The 27,881-nt window shown below is 51.4% G+C and overlaps 1 protein-coding gene across 1 annotated transcript in view; it reads right to left on the bottom strand.

Annotated features, from left to right (window-relative positions):
* The window catches only part of LOC119090330 (high-affinity choline transporter 1), a 31,691-nt gene extending 5,712 nt beyond the window's left edge, over positions 1–25,979 (bottom strand). Inside the window, exons 1-11 of the mRNA XM_037213124.1 lie at positions 25,852–25,979; positions 21,333–21,509; positions 19,962–20,117; positions 19,498–19,664; positions 16,302–16,451; positions 14,468–14,597; positions 13,377–13,465; positions 11,978–12,100; positions 11,257–11,360; positions 10,300–10,430; positions 370–525 (exon numbers count right to left, since the gene is read on the bottom strand). Of these exons, the coding sequence (XP_037069019.1) occupies positions 370–525; positions 10,300–10,430; positions 11,257–11,360; positions 11,978–12,100; positions 13,377–13,465; positions 14,468–14,597; positions 16,302–16,451; positions 19,498–19,664; positions 19,962–20,117; positions 21,333–21,509; positions 25,852–25,957 (1,489 nt within the window). The 5' untranslated portion in view covers positions 25,958–25,979. The remainder of the gene's footprint in view (positions 1–369; positions 526–10,299; positions 10,431–11,256; positions 11,361–11,977; positions 12,101–13,376; positions 13,466–14,467; positions 14,598–16,301; positions 16,452–19,497; positions 19,665–19,961; positions 20,118–21,332; positions 21,510–25,851) is intronic.
* Between the last annotated feature and the right edge of the window lie 1,902 nt (positions 25,980–27,881).

Below are 27,881 nucleotides of genomic sequence, written 5' to 3'. Positions count from 1 at the left end.
ACCAATTGTCATCCAGTAATTCGAAATGACCGCCAAACATTACCTACTAGAGCAGCCTCTCTGGGATAAAGTGATTTTATTTTGACCTCGCACCAACCGTCATACAACACCCAAGGTCAGTATGATTAGGATTAATTTAATCTGAAATGTTCTACTTGTCTTAGAATCATCTCGAAGTTGTATAACTAAAGACAACCTATGACAAATTTATAGCTTGACTCTGTTTTGAAGACACGGAAACAGCGTAATCAGACCGCAAATAGCAACGACGCAGCAGGACGCGAAAACACTGTCCCACAATTCATACGAACACTTCGTTCGTAATTTTATCCAACTTTTCGCTATCTGTTCGCCCTGTCCGCCCCTCACCTGAGGTAAAGGCCTTCTCGATCAGTAGCGACGACCCAATCAACGTGGCGAACGAGCAGACCATGGAGAAGGTCCGGAAGGGGAACAGCTGACCGTCGGTGGGGTCATACCACCAGTACTCGATCCCCGGTGGCAGACCGATCAACGCCTCACCACCTGTCGGCAAAGACGCAAACTGTTAGTTGACATCATGTCGACAGAGCGCCGAGAACTCTTCTGAACTGTGTTCTGCAGTACAATCCAATATCTTTATCAGTGCTGCACCTCCATCACGTATCAACGTTACGTCAAGTCCTAGAAATAGCCTCGGGCTATACATATCGTGATCAGCAGGCCAGACAGAGCTGATGCTGTGCTTAGTGGATTACGTGCGCAAACAACTACTGGTACCGGTTCGAAAATAATTACGAGTGATTGCCACCAAGTGAGACATGTGATGTGATGCGATCTATATGAGAACTGTGAACAGTGTCCGCCTAAACGGTGAATCTTCAGTGGCGACGAAGCACCGCTGTTCGGTGCGGACTCTGGCCGCTATGGCCAAACATCAAGCGAGATGTGCATCAAGCTCGTGATGAACCGGTTTAACAATACGCACGTCTTTTACCGCATTCTGTGGAGTCACATGCCGTTGCCGTTGGCATGGCTACCTGGTGCGGTTTCCCACGCGGCGCAGGACGACAGACACGGCCATGTCTCAGACTTTACATAATTTGAAGTAAGGGTGAAGTAAGGGTTTTGCCGCCCCCGTGGTCTTGGGGAAAGATGCTGGACTCGTAATCCAGCGGCACTGGGTACGAGTCCCGGAGTGGGCGCATTGTTTGACCCGACTGAAACGGAAAGGCCAGCTGGCAACTGGCCAACGAGGCTCAACCCAGACCCGAAGCGGCCGTGTCGCAGCATTGTTCGGCACGTAAAACCCTCCGCATTCCTGTCCGGCGAAAGGGCGGAGGCAAAATTATCTGTAGAACTGGACGGCACGCTTGGGTGATGGGTTCGGGGTACACGCAGCAAGCTATGCTTAGCAGGTACTCTGAATCCGAAGTCAGCCATACAAACCATTCGGGATAAATTTATAAAAAAGGGTTGGCTGATGAGCGAACCAGCCTGACGCAATCAAAAGGTCATTCGAATTATGGGTGACGAGGTGTGCCCAAAGGTGTTTTAATACTTGGAGTTGACATTGGTGTGTTCTCAGCGCCATATACATGAAGCACCAATAACAATGCACCAAATATTCTCAACATGGACATTTTCAAGATCGCAATGATTTGTGCAATGCAAGTTGAGATATACAACTAAGTCCAGTTGTACGGAATGTCTTGCGACTTAGATGAAAAGGTGACCGTTTGAACTTCTCATAATGTCGGTTCTTATCTTTCCATTCTGTTGATGAACGTCAAATAATAGTCCTCTCACAACCTGTCTTTCCAGAATAAGAATAAAATCCGAGGGTAAGAATGTCCGAATAGGTTTCCAATGGCTTAAAACATGTCCCTTTTCACTCATACTGCCATTCGGACATCACCGAAATTGGATGATTGTCTACAAACTATCACGCAGCTCTAATGCATTGATAATCATTCATAATTATTTTCAAACCGGTACCACTGGTTGTTTGCGCGCAGAATTCACTAAGCACAGGATCAGTTTTGTCTGGCCTACTGGTCACGATATATATAGGCCGAGGCTATTTATAGGATTTGACGTAACGTTGAGATGTGATTGATGTGATGGAGGTGTAACACTAATAAAGACAAAAAGTAGTGTGCATGCTACGAACTCGATTTCGTTACACCCGGTAATTCAGGACGAATAATTTGGTAATTCAGTGTCCAGGTACACCAGGCCATTGTATCAGCGGCGCCCAGCTTCGGCTCAGGTACACCAGGTCACTGTAGCAGCGGCGTCCAGCCTCAGCTCAGGTACACCAGGTAACTGTAGCAGCGGCGTCCAGCCTCGGCTCAGGTACACCAGGTCACTGTAGCAGCGGCGCCCAGCCTCGGCTGCTCGTTCCGCATGGCCCACGTCGTTTGTGTCACTGCATGCCGGGTGTCCAGTGACTGACCCTCGTAGACTGCGCATGCACCGGCTTCGGCGGCCCGGGACAGCCTGGGGGCAGTCAGCTGACGTGGGGTCAGTTGACTGGTGGGCAGCACGGGCGTGGTTCTCGTGTGGAGTTTAGGGGGGTGATTGACAACAATACCAGCTCTGCCTTGCCAACAGGCTGCAAAATGGGTCCCGAGCGGATGCCAGGGCTTATCCTCAACTTTGGACATGGTCTGAAAGTTGTGCGCACACAGATACGTGGGATATCCCCCCCCCCCCTACACACACCCATTTTCAGTATGAACAAGAGGTGTCAAAAGACCGCCGTACATTTTGTGGAGTTGGTTGAAAATATCGACGATTTTATAACGACGTTGGGAAGAATCATAAAAAAAACACTAGGTTGCCACCACGACATCGCTAAAAAAACAAATGCAGTTGTTAAAAGAAGCAAAGGCGTCCATTACGCTTGAGGAAGTTGGGGCTGTCAGCAACTCTGCAAAGATGTGTTTTTTATTTTCTATTATCTATTTCTTTTTTGTTTTTTCCCTATTCTGCCCTGGGTGGCACCGGGATAAGCCCACGTTTAGTCTGCTGTTTAGGTGAAGATGGAACGATACAACATCGACGTTTTTGCATGCTGTCGGGTTGGACCAAACGCGACGAAGTCACTGTACACGTGTTTATAAAGTATTTGGTTAAAGAAGGGCTGATGATTCTTCATGTCTGACAAATTCGATGCATTTCTGATGGCTGTGTGGAACATTAACAATAATCAACATTGTAATCACGCGCCCTGATGACCCGCTGAATACGACGTGCTCGGGTGGGTCAGTCACTTTTAGCCCCCCCCCCCTCTCCGCCCCTGCAATCTCAAAAACTGAGAGGGCTAGTCACACCAAGCTCACAGGGTAGGTAGGGATTTGTGTGAACTCAGTTGTGTCCAATGTCGATACCATGAAACCTTCTCAAAGTTGCGTGGCTTCGTCTTACACTCCGTTATCGGAACATACTGAACGGCTCTCCAGGAATTGTCCACACTTACAGCAATGGACTTATTTCGGCCAGCTCGGGGTTAGCAAGCTAACGAGGTACATTTGATTTGGTATAAGAAATAGATTATCCATTTGTTGACAGATCGGCAAAATTTCGCGTGGCTATACCTCACTGTTCCGACGCTTCTTCAGACACATCTCGGTAGGGGGGAGGGGGGCAAATCGATCCCACCAGAGCGCACGCTAACCACACGCATTACACAGATTTTGGAACGCCTGTTGAGTGGAATTTTCTGTACATATCACGCCAAAACAGCATGCAGTGGCACCGGAGGAGGGGGGGGGGGGGGGAGGGGGGGGAGCCGTGAAGCGAGCCGTGACTTAGGGAGGAGGGGGATGCCGTGAAGCGAGCCTTGACTTAGGGGGGAGGGGGATGCCGTGAAGAGAGCCGTGACTTAGGGAGGGGGATACCGTGAAGAGAGTCATGACTTAGGGAGTGGGAAGCCGTGAAGCGAGCCGTGACTTAGGGAGGGGGAAGCTGTGAAGAGAGCCGTGACTTAGGGAAGAGGGGGGGAAGCCGTGAAGAGAGCCGTGACTTAGGGAGGGGGAAGCTGTGAAGCGAGCCGTGACTTAGGGAAGAGGGGGGAAGCCGTGAAGCGAGCCGTGACTTGAAAGACCCCCATCCGTAATGCTATGAGTCACATTCTTCGAGTCAAGGGCAGTACGAGTTCGAGTACGAGTACGAGTATAAACACGAGTCAGTGCAAATATTCCATACAGAAAGTGGTCATCGGTGTCTAGTTCCATAACATCAGCCAATCAAAGGTCGCGGCCATGGTCGAGAATCTCGCTGCATGATTTGCCCAGGTCAAGACGATTTCCGGTACTCAGAATCAGCCCCGGTTTATTTCAACTGAAGCAGGGCGAGACCAGTGGTCATGCATCAGCTGGCCAGCGACGATTGATGAGTCTCTGTGCTGATTCGGAAAAGAAACGTGCAGCGGGCTTAAAGACCCTGTTTTTTTCATTCACTTTCGCGAGCGCACATCGGATATCCATAGTGCTTAGGTAAAACATGGCGTGTTTTCATCGACACCTCCTGCCGTTGGTCAATCTACGTAAATGCAGTATGTCGACCTCTGTCCGATCTCGCTGGGGTAATTCACCTGCATTTGCACGATTATTTGATGCTAGTATAATAGTTTTTGCAATTGTAATAGTATTAAGTCAATATCAGTACCTAGCGTGATATCATTTCGTTGTAGTGTGTAGGCTCGTAGAAGCATATGCGCATAAGTATTTTGTGCATTTTTGTCGGCGCTATGACGTCATACGCATACCAGCGTGACGTCAGACCCCACGAATGGTCTCAGGCTGCGTGTCTCGCGTCCGCGGGTCAGACACACGTGGCAGTGAGGTGGGCTGATCGGACGTACCCATGAGCCCCTGGTACCAATTTGTACGGACATATGAGTGAACATCGTTATATTAGAGCCATATGACAGGTGGAAGACTAACACCCAGCTTTGGTGACGTGCGAGTGCCAAAAGAAGCCAAAAGGGCCATGTCTTAAGCCATGAGGACCTTATTTCGAGGCTCGTAACCCCGAATATTATTTTTTGTTTTAGAAACATAACATGTGAAAAGTGTTACCTACAGAATAAAAGTTGAGAACGGACATGCGAAGCTGAAAATATGACCTTTGAACTACGGTTATTAAGTCAACGTTTTTCCAAATTAATCTAGGTGAATTTTGTTTGCCTAGTTTCATGGTTCAGGCCTTCACAATCTCGAAAACAAACGCGTTCTCAACTTGCATGTATTATTATAGGTGTCAAGACGTTAGAGGCACACCAATGCTAGCTCGAGCTATGAAGATGCCTCGGGCATATCTCGTGACCCGTAACTCAGAGGAAATTTATGTCTTTCAGGTGAATTTTTTGTATGAGATAGCCTCTGGTGCCAAATTTTAGCAAAATCTGCGAGAATACCGTGTGAAGTCGCCCTGCTGGTGCCGCACTGGCTGGGAGACCACGTCGCTCACTGATTATTACGCAACTTAATAATGACAGCGTGTTCAGCATGGTGTGACCAACAACAGCCTACAGTAGAGGACATTATATATATATATATATATATATATATATATATATATATATATATATATATATATTAGGGTGTGTGATTTGTAACAAAACCAAGTAAGACAGAAAAATTATTTGGCGCAGGAGTCCAAAAGTACACGGCATAGCAAAAGCTCTTCCCAAAAACTTAAATTCGTGACGCGCGAGCCGCTGGAAATATCGGCGTAAACCGACGCCCGGCATTGCAGTCACCCCAAGCTGGGCCGCGTTCACCGCCGAAAGCAACACCAAGCCGTGGGTAGTAAGCGATACAAGATACCTTTGCGCATGGAAACGACGCAACCAAGCGCTCCTTAAACCGTCGTGCGGGAGTGCCACAGTCTGAGGTCTATTATGCGGATCAGGCATTGCCCGATTGATTTCTATATGGCGGAAATGTTATGTGCTGTTGAGTATGAACTCGTTGTATGAGTATGTTGGTTAATATTGCTTTAGACTTTCACTTCTTTAAGACAACTCACCTGATGCAAACAAAAACATGCATAGCATATGACTCAGAAAATGTTGTCTAGTGTACAACTTAATACATATAGCAAGTTCTACTGCCTGTACCACGGTCGTAGAGATGGAGGGAGGGGAGGGGGGGGGGGGGGGAGCGTGGCACCATGCACATCTTGCTCCTTGCCGAGCTTGCTTATTTGATGCACCGACCCAAACAGCAGCTGCTCACAGACTGGAAACCCGAAGCACGTGTTGGTGGAGATCGCACGGTGGCAGAAATACCGTCGCAGCTGGGCTCCACATATTGCCGAAGCTCCAGCTCCAGCCCCAGACGTCCTCGGCAATGCGGCGCTGGTCGCACTTCTAGTGTGAGCCAGATAGGCTGAGATGGCCAGCAGAGCCTGCACGTCGTTCCGCAGTTCGCAGATGCTGAGGTCTCGCAGTGGAGGATGTGTGGCTGGTCGGTGCCAGGGATCAGTTCAATGTACCTCACGGCCTTCAAGTTTATCGCTGGGATGGGAAAGACCCTGGGCTGAAGAGCACCCTCGGTTTGCTGCTCACGAGCGGAGCGACGATCAGAACCGTCTGTTCGTGGACCACGCGGTCCTCATCCCACGCCATGTCCAGCAGCAGCTGTTCTGGAAGGGCCCAGTACCCGATGCCCTGGAGAACGGGCTGCGCCACGGTCTATGTGTGCTGCTGCAGCTCGCGGAGCAGCGCAATGCTTCGGAACAAGTTGCGTAGGCCAAAGTCGTAGCTGCTGCTCTGCCGGATGGCGGACCATACCGGCACATAGTGGCCGAGCACGCACCGGACGAGGTCCTTGAGAATGCTGCTAGAGTTATCGGTAGATATGTAAGCTAGGAGCAGGCGAGTGGCCAGTTCAACCATTTGAAACCAAAAGCAAATATATCAGAACAATTTGTTACGAACTATGCATTAGATCATGCACGAATTATTGCTCCTCTTTAGCGTATGCAATTATGCCGATATCCAGAGTCCTTAAATGTGACGGAATGCGTATCAACAACTGTACTAGTAAGCATGAAGCAACGAGCAAGTGAAGTGAAAACTACGGCCCGAGGTATGATTTTGAGTAAATGCTCAGTAGTGAGCACATGAAATACCCATTGATACTTCATGAAGTTGAAACACTGATTGTAATCAATCTTAAGATAATGTGTTGTCACATTTACCTAACATTGTTCGATGGTCCGATTTGGCGCTAGGCTGCCACGTTTCGGACAGAGCCGTTTTGAACGCCGAAGGCCAGAAGATACAGCAGCTGCTAGTTGGTGTTCAGCTGCTGAATCAGGTCAACCGGCAGGTTTGACATGTGCTCCGGCGTGGGCTTGAATGCCACAAGGTCCCTCTCCCAGACCTCTCCTGCGCAGGTCTTGCTGATGGGTCCAGAAAAAAATCGATCCCTTGGTCGTGCCGTCCAAGATCAGCAGCAAATGGAGGAGGTTCAGCTCGTTGCCGTGCAGCTGGCATATGAACCCGAGCATGGGTGACTTGGCGGCCATCTCAAACGGCCGGAAGACATTGAATATCCCTTGATGTGGACGGCCTTGCCATCGCAGCCGAACACATTGATGTGACTGTCGCACGGCGGGCTTACGGAGTGTAGCTCGTTGAACGAGTGCAGGGCGCGGCCGAATTCGGACGTAAAATGAGGCACGCGGCGGCTGCCTGGCTCAGCGATGACAACTTGTTTTTCGACGACATTGGCGTGGCTCCGAGCTGTGTGGCTCCTGTAGCCCCTGCCTTCGCGACCGTCGGAGTAGAGGATGGTCAAACCTGACTCGTGGATGGCTCCAGCATTTTGACGAGCCGTCTCCTTTTTCGCTTCGTCTCCTGCGCAGCAGATCTTCTTAGAATCTACGATATTTGATTTCAAGTGACCAGTCCGTCTCCGCTGTCTTGTTGAAAGGCGTTGATGATAGCAGCAGCGGCCCAGTTCGAGCCATCGTAGCTCTCAACCGCCAGAGCGGTGTTAGTCAGGTCGTTAACCTTACAACCTACAGTGACAGTGGTCTCAACCGGAACGAGCAATCGGCATCGTCGCCACCTTCCGCCATGTACGGAACCGTGTAGGAAACCGTGCTCTCGGCTGACTCGCCAGCGCTGAGACCACTTGGTCCCCGAGCAGGCTCGAGTTCAGCACTAGCAGCCAGCGCTGGTTCAGCAGGCGGCGCGGGCTCAGCAGTTGGCGGGGAAGGCGACTGCGGTTCAGCAACAGACACCGCCTCACTGGCCGCCGATCCACGACGCCCCTGGATTTGTCTGGCCATCCTCCGCACCTCGCGAGCCTCCCTGGCCACGGTAGTTTCCCGGTGATATGACCACAGGGTAAGCTTCCGGTGCCTGCACTGGTCAATCAGGGCAGCCTCTTCTTGATACATTGTGAAGGCAATTGGGCATGGAAAGCTGCGCTGAGACTTGCATGTGCATTTCACAACATCGAAAAGCATGGCGAAATTCGCGATGACGGTTTTTGCTGTGTCACTCCCTTTCTTTGATCTCTTGATGATAGTTCTATATATATATATATATATATATATATATATATATATATATATATACATATATAGGCATGTGTAGGCAGCAAATTGTCCGCTATTCAGGTGTTGATTTAAGACCTTGGCGCAAGTACATCTTATGGAGTTTTTGCCCTTGTTCAAGTTTTCCAGGTGAGTTCTATGTATCAGATAGCCTCTGGTGCCAAATTTTAACAAAATCTGCGAGAATACCGTGTGAAGTTGCCATGCTGGTGCCGCACTGGCTGGGAGACCACGCCGCTCACTGATTATTACGCAACTTAATAATGACAGCATGTTCAGCATGGTGTGACCAACAATAGCCTACAGTAGAGGACATGATATATATATATATATATATATATATATATATATATATTGGTATGTGTAGACAACAAATTGTACGCTTTGCAAGTGTTGATTAAAGACCCCGGTGTAGGTACATTTTATAAGATTTTCTGTCCTTGATCGAGTTTTCTAATTATGGCCCTCTGCTCAACATTGCAACTAAACAGTAGCTCGCCAATGTTTGGCATCTTGATTTGGCACAAACAGGCATGTTGATTATACTAAGTGTCACTAGTGTCAGTACTACCACACTTTCAAGGCGGTTGACGATGCGCTTGGCTGACGGTGCTCCAAAGAGCACGTGCGAAAAGAAAACCGCGGGAACATTAACTGAGACGACCTCACCAGAAACGCTACCATGATAACATTATCATCGACCAGAAGAAACTGTGACGTTCTGGAGGCTGTCACGAGCAAAACATCATCACCAGAACTAAACAACCAAACCATCACCTCAGTCACCCTTCACCTCACTTAGGGACGATCGATACCATCCGTAGACTGGTATATCTTACTGGTAGACGGTATATCTTACTATTCAGCACACGTTTTGCCGCTTGTTTCCTTATGATCCCAAAAAAGTCAACAGCCTCATTGAGACCAAACAATCTGGCGATTGAACTGGACTTGATGAAACCTAGCTGTTACACCAAACTGTAATATGTAACCATATATTCGTCACTTGTATGCTGTCTGTACCTCTGTCTGTCCGTGTGAACCTTTGAAAATGGAATATGCCATTCCGAAAAGTTGGTACAATCAATAGATGCCAAACATTGGCGAGCTACTTTTTAGTCGCAACGATGAGCAGAGAGCAATAATTAGAAAACTCGACGAAGGACAGAAAGAAACCTTATACAATTTACCTACGCCAGGGTCTCACACACACACACACACACACACACACACACGCACACGCACACGCACACGCACACGCACACGCACACGCACACGCACACGCACACGCACACGCACACGCACACGCACACGCACACGCACACGCACACGCACACGCACACGCACACGCACACGCACACCACACACACACACACACACACACACACACACACACACACACACACACACATATATATATATATATATATATATATATATATATATATATATATATATATATATATATATATATGATTAGTGCCAGGTATACATAACCCAGCATTTCATCACCGATTATTTCAACGAAAATTATACGGGCAGACACATCAACCCCAGACATAATGCACACGACGAACACCACAAACATTACAGCGCACCACCTAACGCCTAAATCCTATGTCTGTTCAGCACGTACGTTTGAATGTTTTATCAACGTCTCAAAACAACGCAGATCTCGACATCGGTGTGGGTGTCAACTGGAGCTCCAACTGCTCACATTGACTCGTGACCCCTCACCTGCGAGTCTTAGAGTGAGTCCCACCAGCATGGCGAGAAACGAGCCGTAGGTGTTGGTCAGCCGAGGCATGTGCACGACAGTGACCAACTGCGGGAACAGTATCACGAACACCAGGTCCGAACAGAGGAAGCTGTAACAGAGCATCACAATAAGCCGCTGTGGGAACATTGTCAGGAACACTAGGTCCAAAGAACTGGCGTGCAACCAAATATGACAGGATCACTAGCCGCGGAAGTAAAATTAAGTACTTTTAATTCCAAACAGAGACGCTGTAACAGCGGGTGCGGGTTCCAAATGTGTTTCACAGTCGACCGCGGAAACACCACCCAAAACGTCATATGCAATTGAGCATGGAGACTGGTGGAAACGGTTGGCTTGGCACAGCTGCTAAAGAGAGGATGCTCCGATACATGTTTGTTGATTCAGGCACATTCGTGGGCTGTGCGTGCCACAACGCAGTCTTCACAAAGGCATTATTGCACAGGCGACTGGTGGGGGAGACCCTGTGTCAACAAATGACGACATGCTGTGAACTCGGGGCACGGGAATGCAATCAAATCAGGTTGGACTGTTCGAAAAATCCGAGGATTTGCCATATTTATCACACACAACCAGCGTATGACGAAGACAAACGACGTCAGCTGTGCGGCGGCACCACGGCATGCCTTCGTGCAAAGTGAAAGCGCCCCGCAGGGATACATTACGCCTACAAGAACAGCCAAAAAGCCACCCCAGCGACATGTCGCATCCTTGCACTGGCAGCGGCTTCAACTCGACCATTCGTTGCCAACTTGTGCAGCTATATGCCCTAACACCCATTACTGTTTCTTGCTTACGGCCACAACTGTGTCATCAAAATATTTCGGCAAAGCACGGGTTTCGAACCCAAGTCTATTGATCCGAAGCCCGTTGCTCTGCCACTTATAGCACTGGAGCGCCGGACCATTGATACTCACAAGAGGCCATAGATTGACTTGACCACGATGGCTATGACAGTGGCGATGACAGCGGTGGCGATGATGGCTAGCCTCATCACTATGATTGTTTCGCCGTCAGACGCCTGTAAAAGCAGGTGCTCTCCTGAGGTGCTCGAAGAAGTGTCGCTGTTTTCATAAATAACGTCTACTGGGCGGGGGGGGGGGGGGAGAGTCAACGACGCCACCAGCACCTGACATCGGCCAGCGTCACGACTCTCCACGACCACCTTTCCTTTCCGCGGACAACGTAAGCCTCGGCCAGAAGCGGGCTATGATCCGGACCTGCGGCGCGCCGCACGGTCACGACTCAGGTGCCGCTCTGACTGCGGCACACCGTCTTCCGTGGCGCAGGGGCGCCCGGTGCAGGTCAACAGACATGATCAAATGTGAGGCCACACAGTGAGCATATCACGGCTGACCCTTCAGCACAATACTGCGGAAGACAGGACCAGATCATCAACACTGCAGAATACTGCACCAAATCACCAACACTGCAGAACACTGCACCAAATTATCAATACTGCAGAATACTTCACCAGATCATCAATCGGCGGACCAAATACGAATCCCAGATCAGCAGACGGGTTCGAAGTCACTCTCAGCTGACAAGAACAGTCTTGAGCCCAAGAATCTGCGAACAATAGCAGCGAGCCGATATCATGCCTCAAGGGGATCTAACCTGCATCGCGCGTACTCATACCTGCGGCCGGAGCACGTTCTTGTAGATGTTCCTGGCGAACATGGTGGACGCCGAGAGCACGGACGAGTCAGCCGAGGACATGACCGCCGCCGACACAGCTCCAAGCCCGATGAAGGCCACCCACTGCCGAACACAATGGCGGAGCGGTCAGCTGACGAGGACGAGGTCAGGGCGGGGTCAGAGCGGGGCCAGAGCGGAGTAAGGGCGGGGGCGGGGTAAGGGCGGGGTCAGGGCGGGGTCAGAGCGGAGTAAGGGCGGGGTCAGGGCGGGGTCAGAGCGGAGTAAGGGCGGGGTCAGGGCGGGGTCAGGGCGGGGTCAGAGCGGAGTAAGGGCGGGGTCAGGGCGGAGTTAAAGCGGGGTCAGGGCGGGGTCAGGGCGGGGTCAGGGCGGGGTCAGAGCGGGGCCAGAGCGGAGTAAGGACGGGGTCAGGGTGGGGTAAGGGAAGGGTCAGGGCAAGGCAAGGGCGATGCGCAACACTGCGGCAAGCGCAGGCGTGGCGCGATAACCACGGTGGCTTTGCTGTGGTTTCGCACTCCACTCACTGCAGGAAAGAGCATGTAAAAACAGAGATATAGTCAGGCAACCGATGCGAAGCGAAGGGTGCAAATGACCACTGCAGTTGACGCGCCTTAAAAGCAAATCACTATCACAACTGCTAATGTGAAGCGAAGAGCAACACCACAGCAAGACAACATTAGGGTGCAAGAACTGTGCAACAGCGATGTGCAGCACAACAGTACGAGTGCAGACTTAGACATACACAGAGTGCTGTGAGAGGCACGCACACTACAAACAAGAAAAGGGGTGCAGGAAGCCAGTACAGTCAACGCGAACCTGAACAATCAGTTACTGTTCACCGGCTGGTGTTCATCGGTTGCATGTTCACTGGCTGCTGAGTTCGCATACATCACCCGCTGGAGGCAGCAGGGCAAACAGACCAGTGATTCTGCCGACATTATTGGCTTTAGATACTGATTCTATACACATTGTTCCCCTAATTCTACAGATGGCAAGCAAGGTATCGCTCCTAAAAATCTGGAAATAGTAATCGCTAAATGTTTACATCGGCAACGGCTGAACACTCGCAAAGCAGATGAATGCTCCAATCTAGTGTTATGCCTCACATGGCGGTATGTAATATTAAGCCAGTGTCGGGATTGGTGGCTGACGATTACTAACATGTTGACCCATTTACTGCGTGGCGAAAAGCAACACTCTACTTATACGTTCGTTGGTAGCCATTAAAGGCTGTCTTCTGGCGTCATGTACTGCATCTCAAGCGTCAGAACTACCAACACGCGTGTTCGTAGCCGCTGAACACTTACACTTGGCGTCATGTACTGCATCACAAGCGTCAGTACTCCACCAACACGCGTGTTGGCAGCCGCGGAATACTTACACTTGGCGTCATGTACTGCATCACAAGCGGCAGGACGAAGCGAGTGTCGGTGCCGGCGGGCGTCTTGCCGTATTCGGTCAGCTCCCACTCTGTTATGACAAACAGACGGGTTGAGCGTCACTGGAGAGAGCATCTGGCGCCCTGTTGTGTGGATGTCTCGACCACAAGAGCACCGGCCTCATTCACGCCCATGCGCATGGTTGCCACTAGCCGACTTACAGACGTGAGTGCAATGTCACCGGAGGACTACAACTAAAATGCTCCTGACAGCACTTCCATAACAATCTATTTGACTATTTCAGTACAGTGCCGGCACGTCGGAGACCTCATATTACCGCCAACGAATCGAATGATATTTGGATAAACAGCACGAAAAAGGGCTTCAGAGCTGTCATGCTAAATGGAATTGATGCGAGGACCAGAACATCAACTCCGGGCTCATAATGCTGAAAAACAAGGAGCTGAAAAGGCATGCCTTCCGTATATCAAGCGCCGTAAAAGACGTGAAATGCAAAGAATACCCTGACACATCCAGTGGCTAAAGAATAACACCAGCGGAACAAATGGGGAGCAAAATATCGTGAAGCCAACAAGTGTCGTATGCAAAACACACTGTCCCCAACACCACTGTTTATTCCCACAGGTTGAGCCGACAAAACGTGATTGCGTGGAGCAGAAAAATGGTAGAAATGTGGCATGGCAATAATCGGCACACATCCTTCCAAACCGTACCAGAGTCACACACAACTGCCGTCCAACGTCAGAAACCAGAACAGTCGGCAACGTCGCAGCCTAGCGACGACGACACACGGTCATGCGCCAGCTCCGCCCACCTGCCACCAAACGGCGGCGACACCCGGTCATGCGCCAGCTCCGACCACCTGCCACCAAACGGCGGCGACGAGACAGGGGCGCGACACGAGGGAGCAGAGTGTAGAGTGTGTGGGTGAGGGGCGTCGGCACTCACTGGTGCCGTGCGCGACACGAGGGAGAGTGTGGAGTGTGTGTGTTAGGGGAGTCGGTACTCACTGGTGTCGTGCGAGGCACGAGGGATAGTGTGGAGTGTGTGAGTGAGGGGAGTCGTCACTCACTGGTGCCGTGGGCGATGGCGCCGATGAGCACGGCCGGGATCGCCAGGAAGATGCAGCCGCCAGCAGCGGCGAAGCTGAGCAGCTGCGCCCGTCGCGGGCTCTTGGAGGACAGCACGCGCTGGAAGTACACCTGCAACGCACCCCAGCTGCAGGCTGTGGTCACACCAACAGCGAACTGACGCAGGCTGTGGTGTGGCGGCAGCTCGGCCGCAGAACGGGTGCGGAATAGTTGCGGGGGATCGGTCGAAGGAAGCAAATGCTGAAAACGTGCAGTGCGGACGCAGCTTGAGTGCAGTATAGGGAGGAGATGAACTCTGCGAAGTATACGGAACGCACACAGGCTGGTAATCGGTGCCTCGTGTACATGTGGTGGTGACGTGTTCAACATGGACATTCACGTGGACATCTGAGCCGTGCGCTTGACAGCTGATCATGACATCTGAGCCGTGCGCTTGACAGCTGATCATGACATCTGAGCCGTGCGCTTGACAGCTGATCATGACATCTGAGCCGTGCGCTTGACAGCTGATCATGACATCTGAGCCGTGCGCTTGACAGCTGATCATGACATCTGAGCCGTGCGCTTGACAGCTGATCATGACATCTGAGCCGTGCGCTTGACAGCTGATCGTGACATCTGAGCCGTGCGCCTGACAGGTGATCATGACATCTGAGATGTGCGTTTGGCAGCCGATCATGACATCTGAGCCGTGCGCCTGACAGGTGATCATGGCATCTGAGCCGTGCGCTTGACAGCTGATCATGGCTGCTACACTGCCATGATTCCTATGATTAGTAATTACTTATAAAATGAGCTGAACTGAACTGAATGGAAATGAACTTAACTAAGCTGAGCTAACCTGGACCAAACTGAACTAAGCTGGACTGAGTTGTTTTTAAAATGAACTGAACTGAGCTGAACTGAGCTGGATTATATTGAACTGAGCTGAACGGAACTGGAACTGAGCTGAACGGAACTGGAACTGAACTAATGAACTGAGCTATCGCGCTAACTGATATAGTGTGCCGCCGTCAGTCCAGTATGCAGCCAATGATCTCATAGGCGTGCCGTTCTGTAAGCTGCAGTACACTAACCTGACCCCCAACGGTACTTTCTCAACGCTAGCTGCCGCACCTGCATCATGCTTACACAACGTCAAATATATGTGTGATACACATCCTAACAAATGATTACCGTGCCCAGCCATGTACGTCATGCATGCATACCACGCCATACCGATCTGGCAAAAAGCAGGAGGCTTTCCGAACCTCTCACGGTACATCATCCACACCCGCCGCCGTCTGTGTGTATACTGTGTGTATGTGTGTATACCAGCGTGGCACGGCGCCATATACGTCAGCCTTCCGCGGTAAGCCGACGTCAGAGGCAGCGACATGTCTGCCGCGGTGAGCTGACGTCAGAGGCACCGGCATGCCTGCCGCGGCGAGCCGACGTCAGAGGCAGCGGCATGCCGTATGTACATGCCACGGCACACCAGCTCGACCATATTAAACTAAGATGCGACTAACAGGCCCGATGCGGCTGTACCGTCCGTACCTGCCACGGTATGCCGTCCGTACCTGCCAGGGTATGCCGTCCGCACCTGTCAGGGTATACCGTCCGTACCTGCCAGGGTATACCGTCTATACCTGCCAGGGTATACCGTCCGTACCTGCCAGGGTATGCCGTCTATACCTGCCAGGGTATGCCGTCCGTACCTGCCAGGGTATACCGTCCGTACCTGCCAGGGTATGCCATCCGTACCTGCCAGGGTATGCCGTCCGTACCTGCCAGGGTATGCCGTCCGTACCTGCCAGGGTATGCTGTCCGTACCTGCCAGGGTATGCCGCCGCAGATCAGAAGCATGGCGTAGTCAAACCAGACACCAGCCCAGTGGGACTCAATGGAACCGATCCAGTCGTTCTCCGAGATGTCCAGTGTCGTGAACGCATCGTGTGTCATGGCGAACGGTATGGAGAACCACTGGAACAAAATGTTTGTTAATGATATAATCAAACAAGGCGTTTAAACGTTTTTCGGTACACTACCGACTCATAGTGTGCTAAGGGCACTGTCGAAGACGACTCAAGCGGCATGTGACCGGTAGTACGCTGAGAGCAGTCAGCAGCCGCTAATGGACCGATTCGTAAGTCAGTGATTACCCGCGAGTCCATGACAAACGCCTCAGCTGCTGAGGGGGCGATGGCGTTCTCGTTGAGCCTGTCTCATGCGTGCAGCATCACTCATACAAGGAGAACGCTGAGAACGCGAGCTGCTGGCCGGCACCCACCCGCAAACGCTCGACGGGGACCACAGAGGCGTCCGCTATAGTGACCTGTCTCCGGGCAGGGAAGGACGTGAAGCCATCAGCCATGATGAAACTGCATTAGCGACAATCGGCGACTGCATCAGGTGCGGCGTGAGCACCACTACAAGTGATAGTACCCGTTCATGACGTTTTGAACACTTCTGCTGATCGCATGTATTACTGCAGGCGTGGTCGAAGGCGTGATTCAGTGCGGTTTGAGCACACCTTCCGTCATCGAGTCACGTCCATGTGCGGTTCTGCATCAATTTTTCGATTTACGCAGCACCTCGGGTGGTCTCGGGCGGTCCCAGTGGCGCGGTCAGTGACGTCGGGTGGTCTCGGGCGGTCCCAGTGGCGCAGTCAGTGACGTCGGGCGGTCTCGGGCGGTCCCAGTGGCGCAGTCAGTGACGTGCCGGGCCCAGAATTGGAGGACCGTGTGTCCGATGCCAGCCAAGCCAGACCTCAGTTCCCTTCCAAATATGCTGCACCGTTTGCTAATAGCCGACACAGACAGTGCAATGCAATATCTAATACTTTGACATTTACTTGCAAACATTCTGAACATCACACACACTTATACTCGCAATGAATTGATGATGTGGCATTCGCATTACGCTGCCTCGAATGATGGACTTCAAAATACCTAGAGCACAAGAGTTTTGCTCATCAATATTTCGTACAGATGTATATCCAGTAGATTTCTGGTACTATACTGAAATATATGGATTCGACTTTGTGCTACCCGGCCGCTATTACCCTGAGTTTATATAATCAAACGTATGGCATTACAACGCAATGCGTGCGATACAAAAATAACTGCCAACATTTCAACTGCCCCATTTCTGAAGTTCGCGTGTTAAACGCTTTCACAACCATACGATGGCCATGATAAAGCGGACAGTGCGAACGATACGGATACAGCAGCCATATAGCCTTGCTACGACGCTGCCACCGGAGACCACATTAGTCTTGCAGCAACACACGCAACTTAAGCAAGTGTGAAGTCAACTGCACATGGGAGCGGAAGCCTCCATACGCTTAGATATGATTTGCAGGCTTGGTTCGGTGTGTTTGCACCAGGCGCAGGACATGGCTCGGTCAACCATAAGCGGGCTCCGAATGTCTTCCTCGTATTGATGTGCAGTCACAGCAAACCCACACCTCCTCGTATGTAGTCCACTTACGCAGCTCCCTCTGCCATTAACGTGACCCAGTCCATCGCAAGACTATGTTCTAGTCAACAGTCAGAATGTTGCGGCATCTTCCCGTGGTTGACATGGTATGTTTTTGTTAGGCTTTCGATGCTAGCTCTGCATCAAATACGAGACGTTTTCTTACAGCACATATGATGGTGGGGAAATGCTGGCATTACCACACACGGCAGGCTCCCGTCAAAACGCCACGGCGCGGCTTGCTGAAAGAAGAAGCAGGATACTGGAATATACTCGATGCTTGGTATTTGTAATTCATGACGTTAAAAATCTCAGAAGATAGACATCCTACAATCACGGTTTTCATCAAATCCGAAGCAAATTATCTCAGCGTCTGGCTTAACACACAGATTTCTTTTCATAGAAGACTTGGATTAAATTGTTAGCGTGACACCAAGGAGAAAAAGAGTCCACATACGTCCACGGCGATTGATCATGACAGCAGTGCCTGGTCCTCCCACTCTACTGACACGCCCCATGTTGTGTCACATTCCTGTATCGTAATCCAAATGAGAGAGTGCTAAATAAAGAGGCTACAGCAACCAATGGATGCCATTTAGGACATTGAACACCTCATATTGAAGAATCTGTGCTGCCTTACATAATATGTACTTTCGGAAGCAAAACACATTTGGGAAGAATGGCTCTTTCTTGAAAGTAATATTCATCATTAGGCCCGCCTGGGAAGTACTGAAACGGCATCGGCCCGACGCCTTTCTTCGTATGAGACCTCCACGCTCGACATTTGCCGCCAATATATTTCAACAGGCAACCTGGACCCCGCTCACACAAACCAGCACTTTTAAGCAATCTGCGGCCGCTACAGCTGAGGCCCAATAAGCGAGAGCCTATACATGATCGCAGCGTTGATACAAACCGCGTCCCAACACCAGGCCTAGACTCTCGACCCCTCGCTTACAGGTCCGACGCGTCAACAGTGCGACACGGCGGGCCGGCGCCGACCTGGCGTTACACTCTGGCCTCTGGCGCTGACCTCTGGCCTCTGGCACTACCTCTGGCCTCTAGCGCTGACCTCTGGCCTCTGGCCTCTAGCACTAACCTCTGGCCTCTAGCACTGACCTCCGGCCTCTAGCGCTGACCTCTGGCCTCTGGCACTACCACTGGCCTCTAGCACTACCTCTGGCCTCTAGCGCTGACCTCTGGCCTCTGGCACTACATCTGGCCTCTAGCACTGATCTCTGGTCTCTGGCACTGAACTCTGCCCTTTAGCGCTGATCTCTGGTCCCCGGCACTACCTCTGGCCTCTAGCGTAACCTCTGGCCTCTGGTACTACCTCTGGCCTCTAGCGTAACCTCTGGCCTCTGGTACTACCTCTGGCCTCTGGCACAGCCCTCTGGCCTCTGGTGCAGACCTCTGGCGTCTCCGCATCTCGGCTGGGGGACGGGGGGGGGGGGGCGTGACCACCGAAAGTTTCCTGCGAGGGCAATGAAACTCAATACCTCTCCAACCGCAGACAGACCTTAACCGCCCGGCCCCAGGCCACCCTCACCAGGCCGATGAAGATGCAGATCAGCTGGATGACATCAGTGTAGGCCACTGAGAGGAGGCCGCCGAACAGCGTGTAGAAGACGGCAATGGCCGCCGACACGATGATGGAGAGGTTATCGCCGAACGACACCACCTGGTCCAGCTGGAGAATCACGTTGATGGTGGTCCCTGCGCAGGCACAGAGGATGGAGAGGTTATCGCCGAACGACACCACCTGGTCCAGCTGGAGAATCACGTTGATGGTGGTCCCTGCACAGGCATAGAGACGCAGAGCTGATGCATGATTGGGCCTTCGACCTCACCAGTGACTCGAAAGCGCGCATACACTGCAGATAGTGGGTGACACTGAGCGAGCCTTTACACCAAAAATTCCATCAACAACCAAGGGCGTCACTATCATTGTTCAAAACATCTCTGCACTTGGCAGGACTGAGTGCGGCCGCCGCTGCTGCCTGCGCCACACACCGAGAGCGCCAAGGATAGCCGCCGACCAGAAGAGCTCGCCCATCAGCGCCGGCAGGAAGAGGATGCCGCCCATGACGCGGCCTAGCCGGTTCTGCAACGGGTCCAGCATGGTCGTGTATCCCTCTTCGCGCATCTTCTTTGCGAAAAAGATGCCACCTGAAATAGTGAGCTTTGAGTTAAAGTTGTGAGCACAAAGGGCATATTTAAAAGGGGTGTTGGTTTTTGTTGTTTTGTTTTGGTCGTGCCGAAAGCATTTGTTCATTCAGCGCTCTACTACGGGAGATAAGAAACGTGATTGAGGACAGTTGTGACAGCCACTTAAAACAAATGTTGCAGCGAAATACCCCGCGAACTTGGGAAACTCGTGACAAACATTTCGACCAGAGACATGGACACAGCTAATCCGATAATTAATGTTAATTTGGTGTGGGGTAGGGGATTTGCGTGCCTGCTGAATGATCTCAAGTAACACTCTCAATGACAAAAGAGTTCGTCATGAAGACAACACAAATGTTTTAAAAGGTGTGTTCTGTTTACATACGCACGTCCAGGACTTCAAGGAGCTTAAATATATTCCCTCTGTTGATACAAGTGCTTGAACCAAGTAAGCCGTTTCATATAACGTATTCAGCCAAAGCATTCGAGCCATGATCGCTGCACATCAGAGCCGACAAATGCCCACCTCTAACGCTGCAGATCAGCGTCGACAAACACCCATCTCTAACGCTGCAGATCAGCGCCCACAAACGCCCAGCTCTTACGCTGCAGATCAGCGCCGACAAACGCCCAGCACTAACGCTGCAGATCAGCGCCGACAAACGCCCGGCTCTAACGCTACAGATCAGCGCCGACAAAAGCCCAGCTCCAACTCTGCAGATCAGCGCAGACAAACGCCCAGCTCTAACGCTGCAGATCAGCGCCGACAAACGCCCAGCTCTAACGCTACAGATCAGCGCCGACAAAAGCCCAGCTCTAACACTGCAGATCAGCGCCGACAAACGCCTAGCTCTAACGCTGCAGATCAGCGCCGACAAACGCCCATCTCTAACGCTGAAGATCAGCGCCGACAAACGCCCAGCTCTAACGCTACAAATCAGCGCCGACAAACGCCCAGCTCTAACACTGCAGATCAGCGCCGACAAATGCCCAGCTCTAAAGTGCGCTCGGTCAGGCCTCGACACCGCTCAGTCACACAGCACATGAACACTTCGTCACCCCTCCCCGCAATCGGGTATCACTCCTCGCTGTAATCGACCCCGAGCCCGCGCCGAGTTGTTCCCGATGTCCCGGCGTCTGTCGCTGCCGCACAGTCCCGATGAATAGAGCGGGCCTGCCAGGAGAGGACCTACCGAGACCTATCGGCACACCTACCGAGCATGAGACTAAGTGAGTAGCCGAAGGGCGCCTGGGTCCAGATCAGGCCCGCCTTGAAGGTCTCCTCCGCCGAGCCGTTGATGTAGCCGCCGCCCACCCAGGTGGCCGTCATGGTCAGGATGCCGACGAAGACGCCGATGTTACGTCCGGCCAGCATCACCTCGTCCGAGTCCGCTGCACGGGGCGGGGAGGGGTGGGCGGTGAGTGAGGACGGCATCACCTCGTCGCGGTCCGCTGCACGAGGCGGGGATGAGTGGACAGTGAGTGGGAACACCATCACCTCGTCCAAGTCCGCTGCACGGGGCGGGAGCACGACCGATGGGGCAAAGGGGGGAGGGGGTGGGGGAGGCGTGATCGCTGTTCTGGTGTGAATGGAATAAACCAGTGTCCGGGCAGGGCAATGATAGCATGAATACCAGCAACAATAACGGAGTCGTACTACGCCACCACAGGAGCACCGGGGCATCGGCCAACTTCAATGCAGCACCAGCATTGCAATGAAAAGTCATTTTTGCAATGCCACGTCAGCATGCACACGTAGTGGCGCCGCGGCACGCGCCGTACAATCAAAGACACGCACCTGGCGGAAGCCATCTGGCTGCCAGGCAGCGTTTCCAAATTGTCATTGCATCTGAAGACGAGACACATTGAGACGTTCCATTCCCGAGCTCTGCACGGCTATGTTTCGGTTCGCTTACTTCTGACAGCGATCAGCCCACCGTGAATTAGTTGCCGTCGGGCCGAGAGTCTCTGATTACTGGCGTCCAAGCAAACACACCTTTCTTGGGCTAAGCCGACTGTAATGTACTGCGACCAATGGAGACGCAAACGGCGGTTAGAACCTAAGTACAATATCAAAATCCACCATCCACCTACCCTTAGTTTTGTTGACCGGCCGTTTCTCCTTCTCCCCCCATAGCCTTTCCCTACGTCGTTGTGATAAAAAAAAAAAAATACAGCAGGAGACGTTAACTGGTCGGATCAGACACGGCACACAAACGAAAACAGCCGAGGTTAAATTTTCTCGTCCCGCAATGTTTTTTTAAAGGTTTTGTGGGCAATTGGCATGTGCCACAAGTTCCTAGCTAATTCATTCTGCAAGCACATTCGCTGCATGATTCATAGGTTGTCTGCTCTTGAATAGGCTGTCGGATTACACTTCCCCTTAAAACAACAGAACCGTCCCCTAATACGACACTCATTCTGTAGACTTGTAAGCTTTTCACTCTAGAGTTTCAGAACTAAATTCACAACTGAATGGCGAATTTTCAGGCTGCTCACACATGTATCTGGAGAAAATAGTAAGCTGCGAAAACGACGCCAGGTGTTATCCTGCCAAGGGAAGTGAGGGCGGATAGTTGCTGACGGAAATGGGAGTAAAAGCGCAGAGTGGCTCTGCCTAGGATAAGTAAAGAAATACTGTTGGTAAGTTTAAGTTAAAAACTGGTGCTAAAAGTCACTGTCTTTACCGTTTCGCGTTTTTACACGACACGTTTCACCTGTCTGCACTTCACTGAAGTTTGTCCGTAGCTGTCGGGTGTTACATGTCAAACATCGACATAAAGAAGCGGCCGGGCTAACGCATTGGTCGCGACAATCTTACCCGCTGCCTCTCTGCAGTGAGAAGGGAGTGAGGGCGCACACGGAAGCGTTACACAAAACGCGCACATTATGAGTGCGTTTCCTTCATCTACCTCATAGATTAGATACAGACAGAACAGACAGAACGACAGACAGAAAGCAGATCAGACCAACAGACAGACAGACAGACAGACCAGACAGACATAGACAGACAGACAGACAACAGACGGACAGACAGACAGACAGACACCGACAGACTACAGACAGACAGACGATACAGACAGACAGACAGACAGACACAGACAGACAGACAGACAGACAGACAGCAGAACAGACAGACAGACAGACAGACAGACAGACAGCAGACGAACAGACAGACAGACAGACAGACGAGCAGACAGACAGACAAGACGACAGACAACGACAGACAGACAGACAGACAGACAGACAGACAGACAGACGACGACAGACAGACAGATCAGACAGACAGACACAGACAACAGACAACGACAGACAGACAGACAGACAGACAGAGCAGACAGACGCAGACAGACGAACAGACAGACAGACAGACGACAGACAGACAGACAGACATACAGACGAAAACAGACAGCCCTAAACAGACATACAGACAGACAGACAGACAGACAGACAGACAGACAGAAGACAGACCGACAGACAGACAACAGACAGACAGACAGACGACAGACAACACGACATACAGACAGAGACAGACAGACAACAGACAGACAGACAGACATACAGACAGACAGACAGACAGAGAGACAGAGAGACAGAGAGCAGAGAGACAGAGAGACAGAGAGACAGAGAACGAGAGACAGAGAGACAGATAGACAGAGACAGAGAGACGAGAGACAGCGATACAGAGAGACGAGAGACATAGAGACAGAGAACATATAGAGAGAGAACAAGAGACAGAGACAGAGGACAGAGAGACAGAGAGGACAGAGAGACGAGAGACAGAGAGACAGAGAGACAGAGACAGAGAGACATAGAGAGAGAGACGAGAGAGAGAGAGAGAGAGAGAGAGAAGAGAGATAGAGAGAGAGAGATAGAGAGAGAGAGAGAGAGAGAGAGAGAGAGAGAGAGAGAGAGAGAAGAGAGAGAGAGAGAGAGAGAGAGAAGAGAGAGAGAGAGAGAGAGAGAGAGAGAAGAGAGAGAGAGAGAGAGAGAGAGAGAGAGAGAGAGAGAGAGAAGAGAGGAGAGAGAGAGAGAGAGAGAGAGAGAGAGAGAGAGGTATGTATATATATATATATATATATATATATATATATATATATATATATATATATATATATAGCGCCCTTAGACGCCGTTAGTGTGATACCACCGTTACCGTCCAAACACCGTCAGTGTGATACCGCCATTACATCCAGACGCCGTCAGTGTTATACCGCCATTACCATCCAGACGCCGTCAGTGTTATACCGCCATTACCATCCAGACGCCGTCAGTGTGATGCCGCCGTTACCGTCCAGACGCCTTCAGTGTGATGCCGCCGTTACCGTCCAGACGCCGTCAGTGTGATGCCGCCGTTACCGTCCAGACGCCGTCAGTGGGATGCCGCCGTTACCATCCAGACGCCGCAAGTCTGAGAGACATCCACCGCCCGCCACTGCCACTGCCTGCTGTCCTTGTCTGTCCTCTGTTATATTTAGATAGCTCTCACTGTAGAGGTCATGCTTGCAAGCGGCAGTCACATTCATCGTATTGGTGGGCGGATTGGGGGAGCGAGGAATGCTCGATAAGCTGATAGTCCGCTGTGGAGAAGGCAGGCTGGAGCTCCACAGACCGTGCATCATCAAAGATCAAGGTCGCAGTGATCACGTGCGGGCGCTGCCTCCCACACAACACCACGGAAGGCTGCTTTTGCCCGAACCCCGTGCAATAGGGACCGGTCCCAAACACATTTGCATGACCACACTATTGCGAAGGTGGCTTATGGGGAGAGCGTGCCGGCCATGTAACAACATACATTTCCGGTAACACCGGCCGAGCGGGGCTCCACTGGCTCCACCAAAACAGGAGGTAGCAAGAAAAGGGGAGGAATGGACTCAAAGACGCGCATGTAGCCGTAAAGCCAAGACACACACACCATACCAGCGGTGTGCGAAGACAGGCAGGGAAGAGTGGCGTAACGGCGCGCATCGCCTGGGAAATGGCCCAATCAATTCCCCGGGAAAGTAAATGGACTGATGAGGTCAATATTACATTTATTAAAGTAAAGACTAAAGAGATAGGCCATCCCCCAATTTTTTTTAACTCTATCTTTCCTAGATAGAGCAGAAAAGTCCGAGTCCAATGGACAGAGCTTGAACCCAGCAAATCACGAACAGCCAAATATCGTCAATTTTGTGCTTTTCCTTACGCCGAAATGCTATCAACTGCAACGCAGTCATAACAAGAGCACCTCTTTTACGTACTCGCTCTCCGTATACCCCATGTCAAGCCGATTAAGCTGCACATAGAGCGCAAGAGCAACGACGCAAACGAACCGGTAAAGTCAAGCACAACGGCCCACACCTCCAAATGAAAAGCTTCTAAAAAGTTATCAAAAACACCTGAAAAGTGTTTCCAGTGGTCTAAATCACTACAACGCAGCAACTTTAGCGGGATATAATCACTAATCGGCCTTAGTAACCAATACATCGAATAATTACATAAATAAAAGAACTAAAATGAGTCAAGAACTAAGATAAATTAATACATAAATTAATAACCAATGATCAACTTCAAAAAATGTATAGACGGACGCTCCTTCGGACGTTCCTACGCTGCAAACTCCAGCGTGCCCCACACAGCCGGGCGCCGTGACGGGCACGCGAGGGACAGCCACCCACGCCACTGCTCTCACACGTACCCCACACAGCCCTGCACTGTGGCGTGCACGCGAGGGGCAGGCAGCCGTCCTTACCACTGCTTTCCAGGCTCTTCTTCCTGCGCCATGCTGCCCAGAGGCCGACGGCCAGGATCAGCAAGTAGAAGACCAAGATGCCCGCGAGGCCAGCCCAGTTCAGCATGATGGCGGCGGTGGCGGCGGCGGCGGCGGCGGCGGCGGCCGGCTGCGCACTCCGGGCAGCGATCGGCGCCGCGTCGTCACGGCCTCCTCTCAGTCAGGAAACGGAGACGAAGAGAAGCCTAGATGTGGAGGCCGCGCAGGCACCGCTGTAAACGAAACAGCACAGGGCCCTGAAGTCGCTGCAGACGAAATCACGGTGTGAGTGCATCGCCCGATGGACGTGGTTCGTCAAACGGGTCGGGCTCAGCTTCGATAAAACTCTTACGACTTGCGACATCGCACGAGCTCAGCAAGAAACCGGACCGAACGCCTGCAAGGAAAGTGGGGCAATGCGTTTTACGCGTGGTGATCCATCGCTTCATACGTAGCGGTGAGGGTTTTAGACGCGGTGTCTAACGTTCTATACGTGGTGCTACAGCAATTTTGATGCGGTGCTCCAGCAATTTCGACGCGGTGCTCTAGCGTTTTAAGCGTGGGGATCTAGTTTTTCATGCGCGGTTATCTAGCGTTTTGTACGTGGTGATCAAGCGTTTTAGACGTGGTGATCTAACCTTTTTGCTTGACCATCTAGCGTTTTGGAAATGGTGATTTTGCGTTTTGGCCGTGGTGATCTAGCGTTTAGACATGGTGATCTAGCGTTTAACACGTGGTGATCTAGCGTTTTTGTCGTGTTAATCTAGCGTGTTATCCGTGGTGATCAAGCGTTTTCCCATGATGGTCTAGCGTTTTAGACGTTGTGAGGCAGCCGGCCTGCTGCCGTAGCCCTGATGAGCCTCGGATCCGGCTAGCCTTGGCCGAGCACGACGGCGGCTGACTTCACGGCCGAATTTAGCTGTGCCTTTTTCCCGGGAAGACGAACAAAATGCAGTGACGTGATTAGTATGTCTTGCAACAGCGGCGTGGCTCAGGCCAGCAGAACGGTACATAGTATACCTCGCGTTCTACACCATGCTATCCCCATGTTATTTGCCATGCCATGGTACATCCCACAGATGTTCGTCGCTTGAAAGAGCAGATTCGCTATGACAAGAAAGCAAATATGACCTGTACTTGGCAATGCGATACAAAAGTTGGTCACGATCATGATGCTGCAGAACGCTCATTCAACCAGCCTCCTGTTATGGGGAAGCACCAGCCAACAGCGCCGCGAGCCCCCGCCAGACGCACGGCTGCGAACGACGGTCACTTCCCCCGCCCCGTCACGGCTGCGAACGACGGTCACGTCCCCCGCCCCGTCACGGCTTGCTGTGACGTCACAGCCAGCGACTGCCAGAGCTGTCATTCCAGTTGGGCGGCGAGGCGCGATAGAACACTGGAGCACTGTCCCCTAAGCCGGGCGGTGAGGAACGATGGAACACTGGAGCACTGTCACCCCAGCTGGGCACAATGTCAGGAGAAACCAGACTTTGGTTCTTTTTTTTCAGTTTTTTTTTTGTCAGTCTTTGGTTTGGGTCAGGCGTAAACTTTGCCACGGATGAAAAGGTTGTGGATCGGGCTAAACATCACGATAAAAAAAACATAAATTGGTTGGACAAGGGTTGGGCCAGAAATGTCCACTGCAGTGCAGGATGATGATCACGAAACTTCGACCCAGGGGTAGACCAATGGTCATCCTTTCCACCTGTCGATAAAACTGCAAAATGAAAATGATCCACGAAGAATAACGTATTGCAAAGGAATGTTAGTAAACAAACTACATTGAAGTTAGCCATGAATACATTTGGATCAAACTGCACGTTTGCTACTTCCCTGACCAACTCATAAAAGTTAATTATGGTGTACTCATGCTTATACCTTTGTCGTTTGTTTAAGGCTTCGTATCATGCGCTTCCAGTTTTCGGTCAGTGAATGTAGAACACCAGTAAACGTACTAGTCTTTCAGTCAGCTCGCTGATCAGTGAGCTGATGGAGATGACTCATGGACC

Source organism: Pollicipes pollicipes, unplaced genomic scaffold, assembly GCF_011947565.3.
Source record: "Pollicipes pollicipes isolate AB1234 unplaced genomic scaffold, Ppol_2.1 Scaffold_1600;HRSCAF=1878_pilon_pilon_pilon, whole genome shotgun sequence".
In the NCBI taxonomy this organism is placed as follows: Eukaryota; Metazoa; Arthropoda; class Thecostraca; order Pollicipedomorpha; family Pollicipedidae; genus Pollicipes; species Pollicipes pollicipes.
The sequence above is the reverse complement of the archived record's forward strand: the minus strand, read 5'-3'. Positions and strand labels throughout refer to the sequence as shown.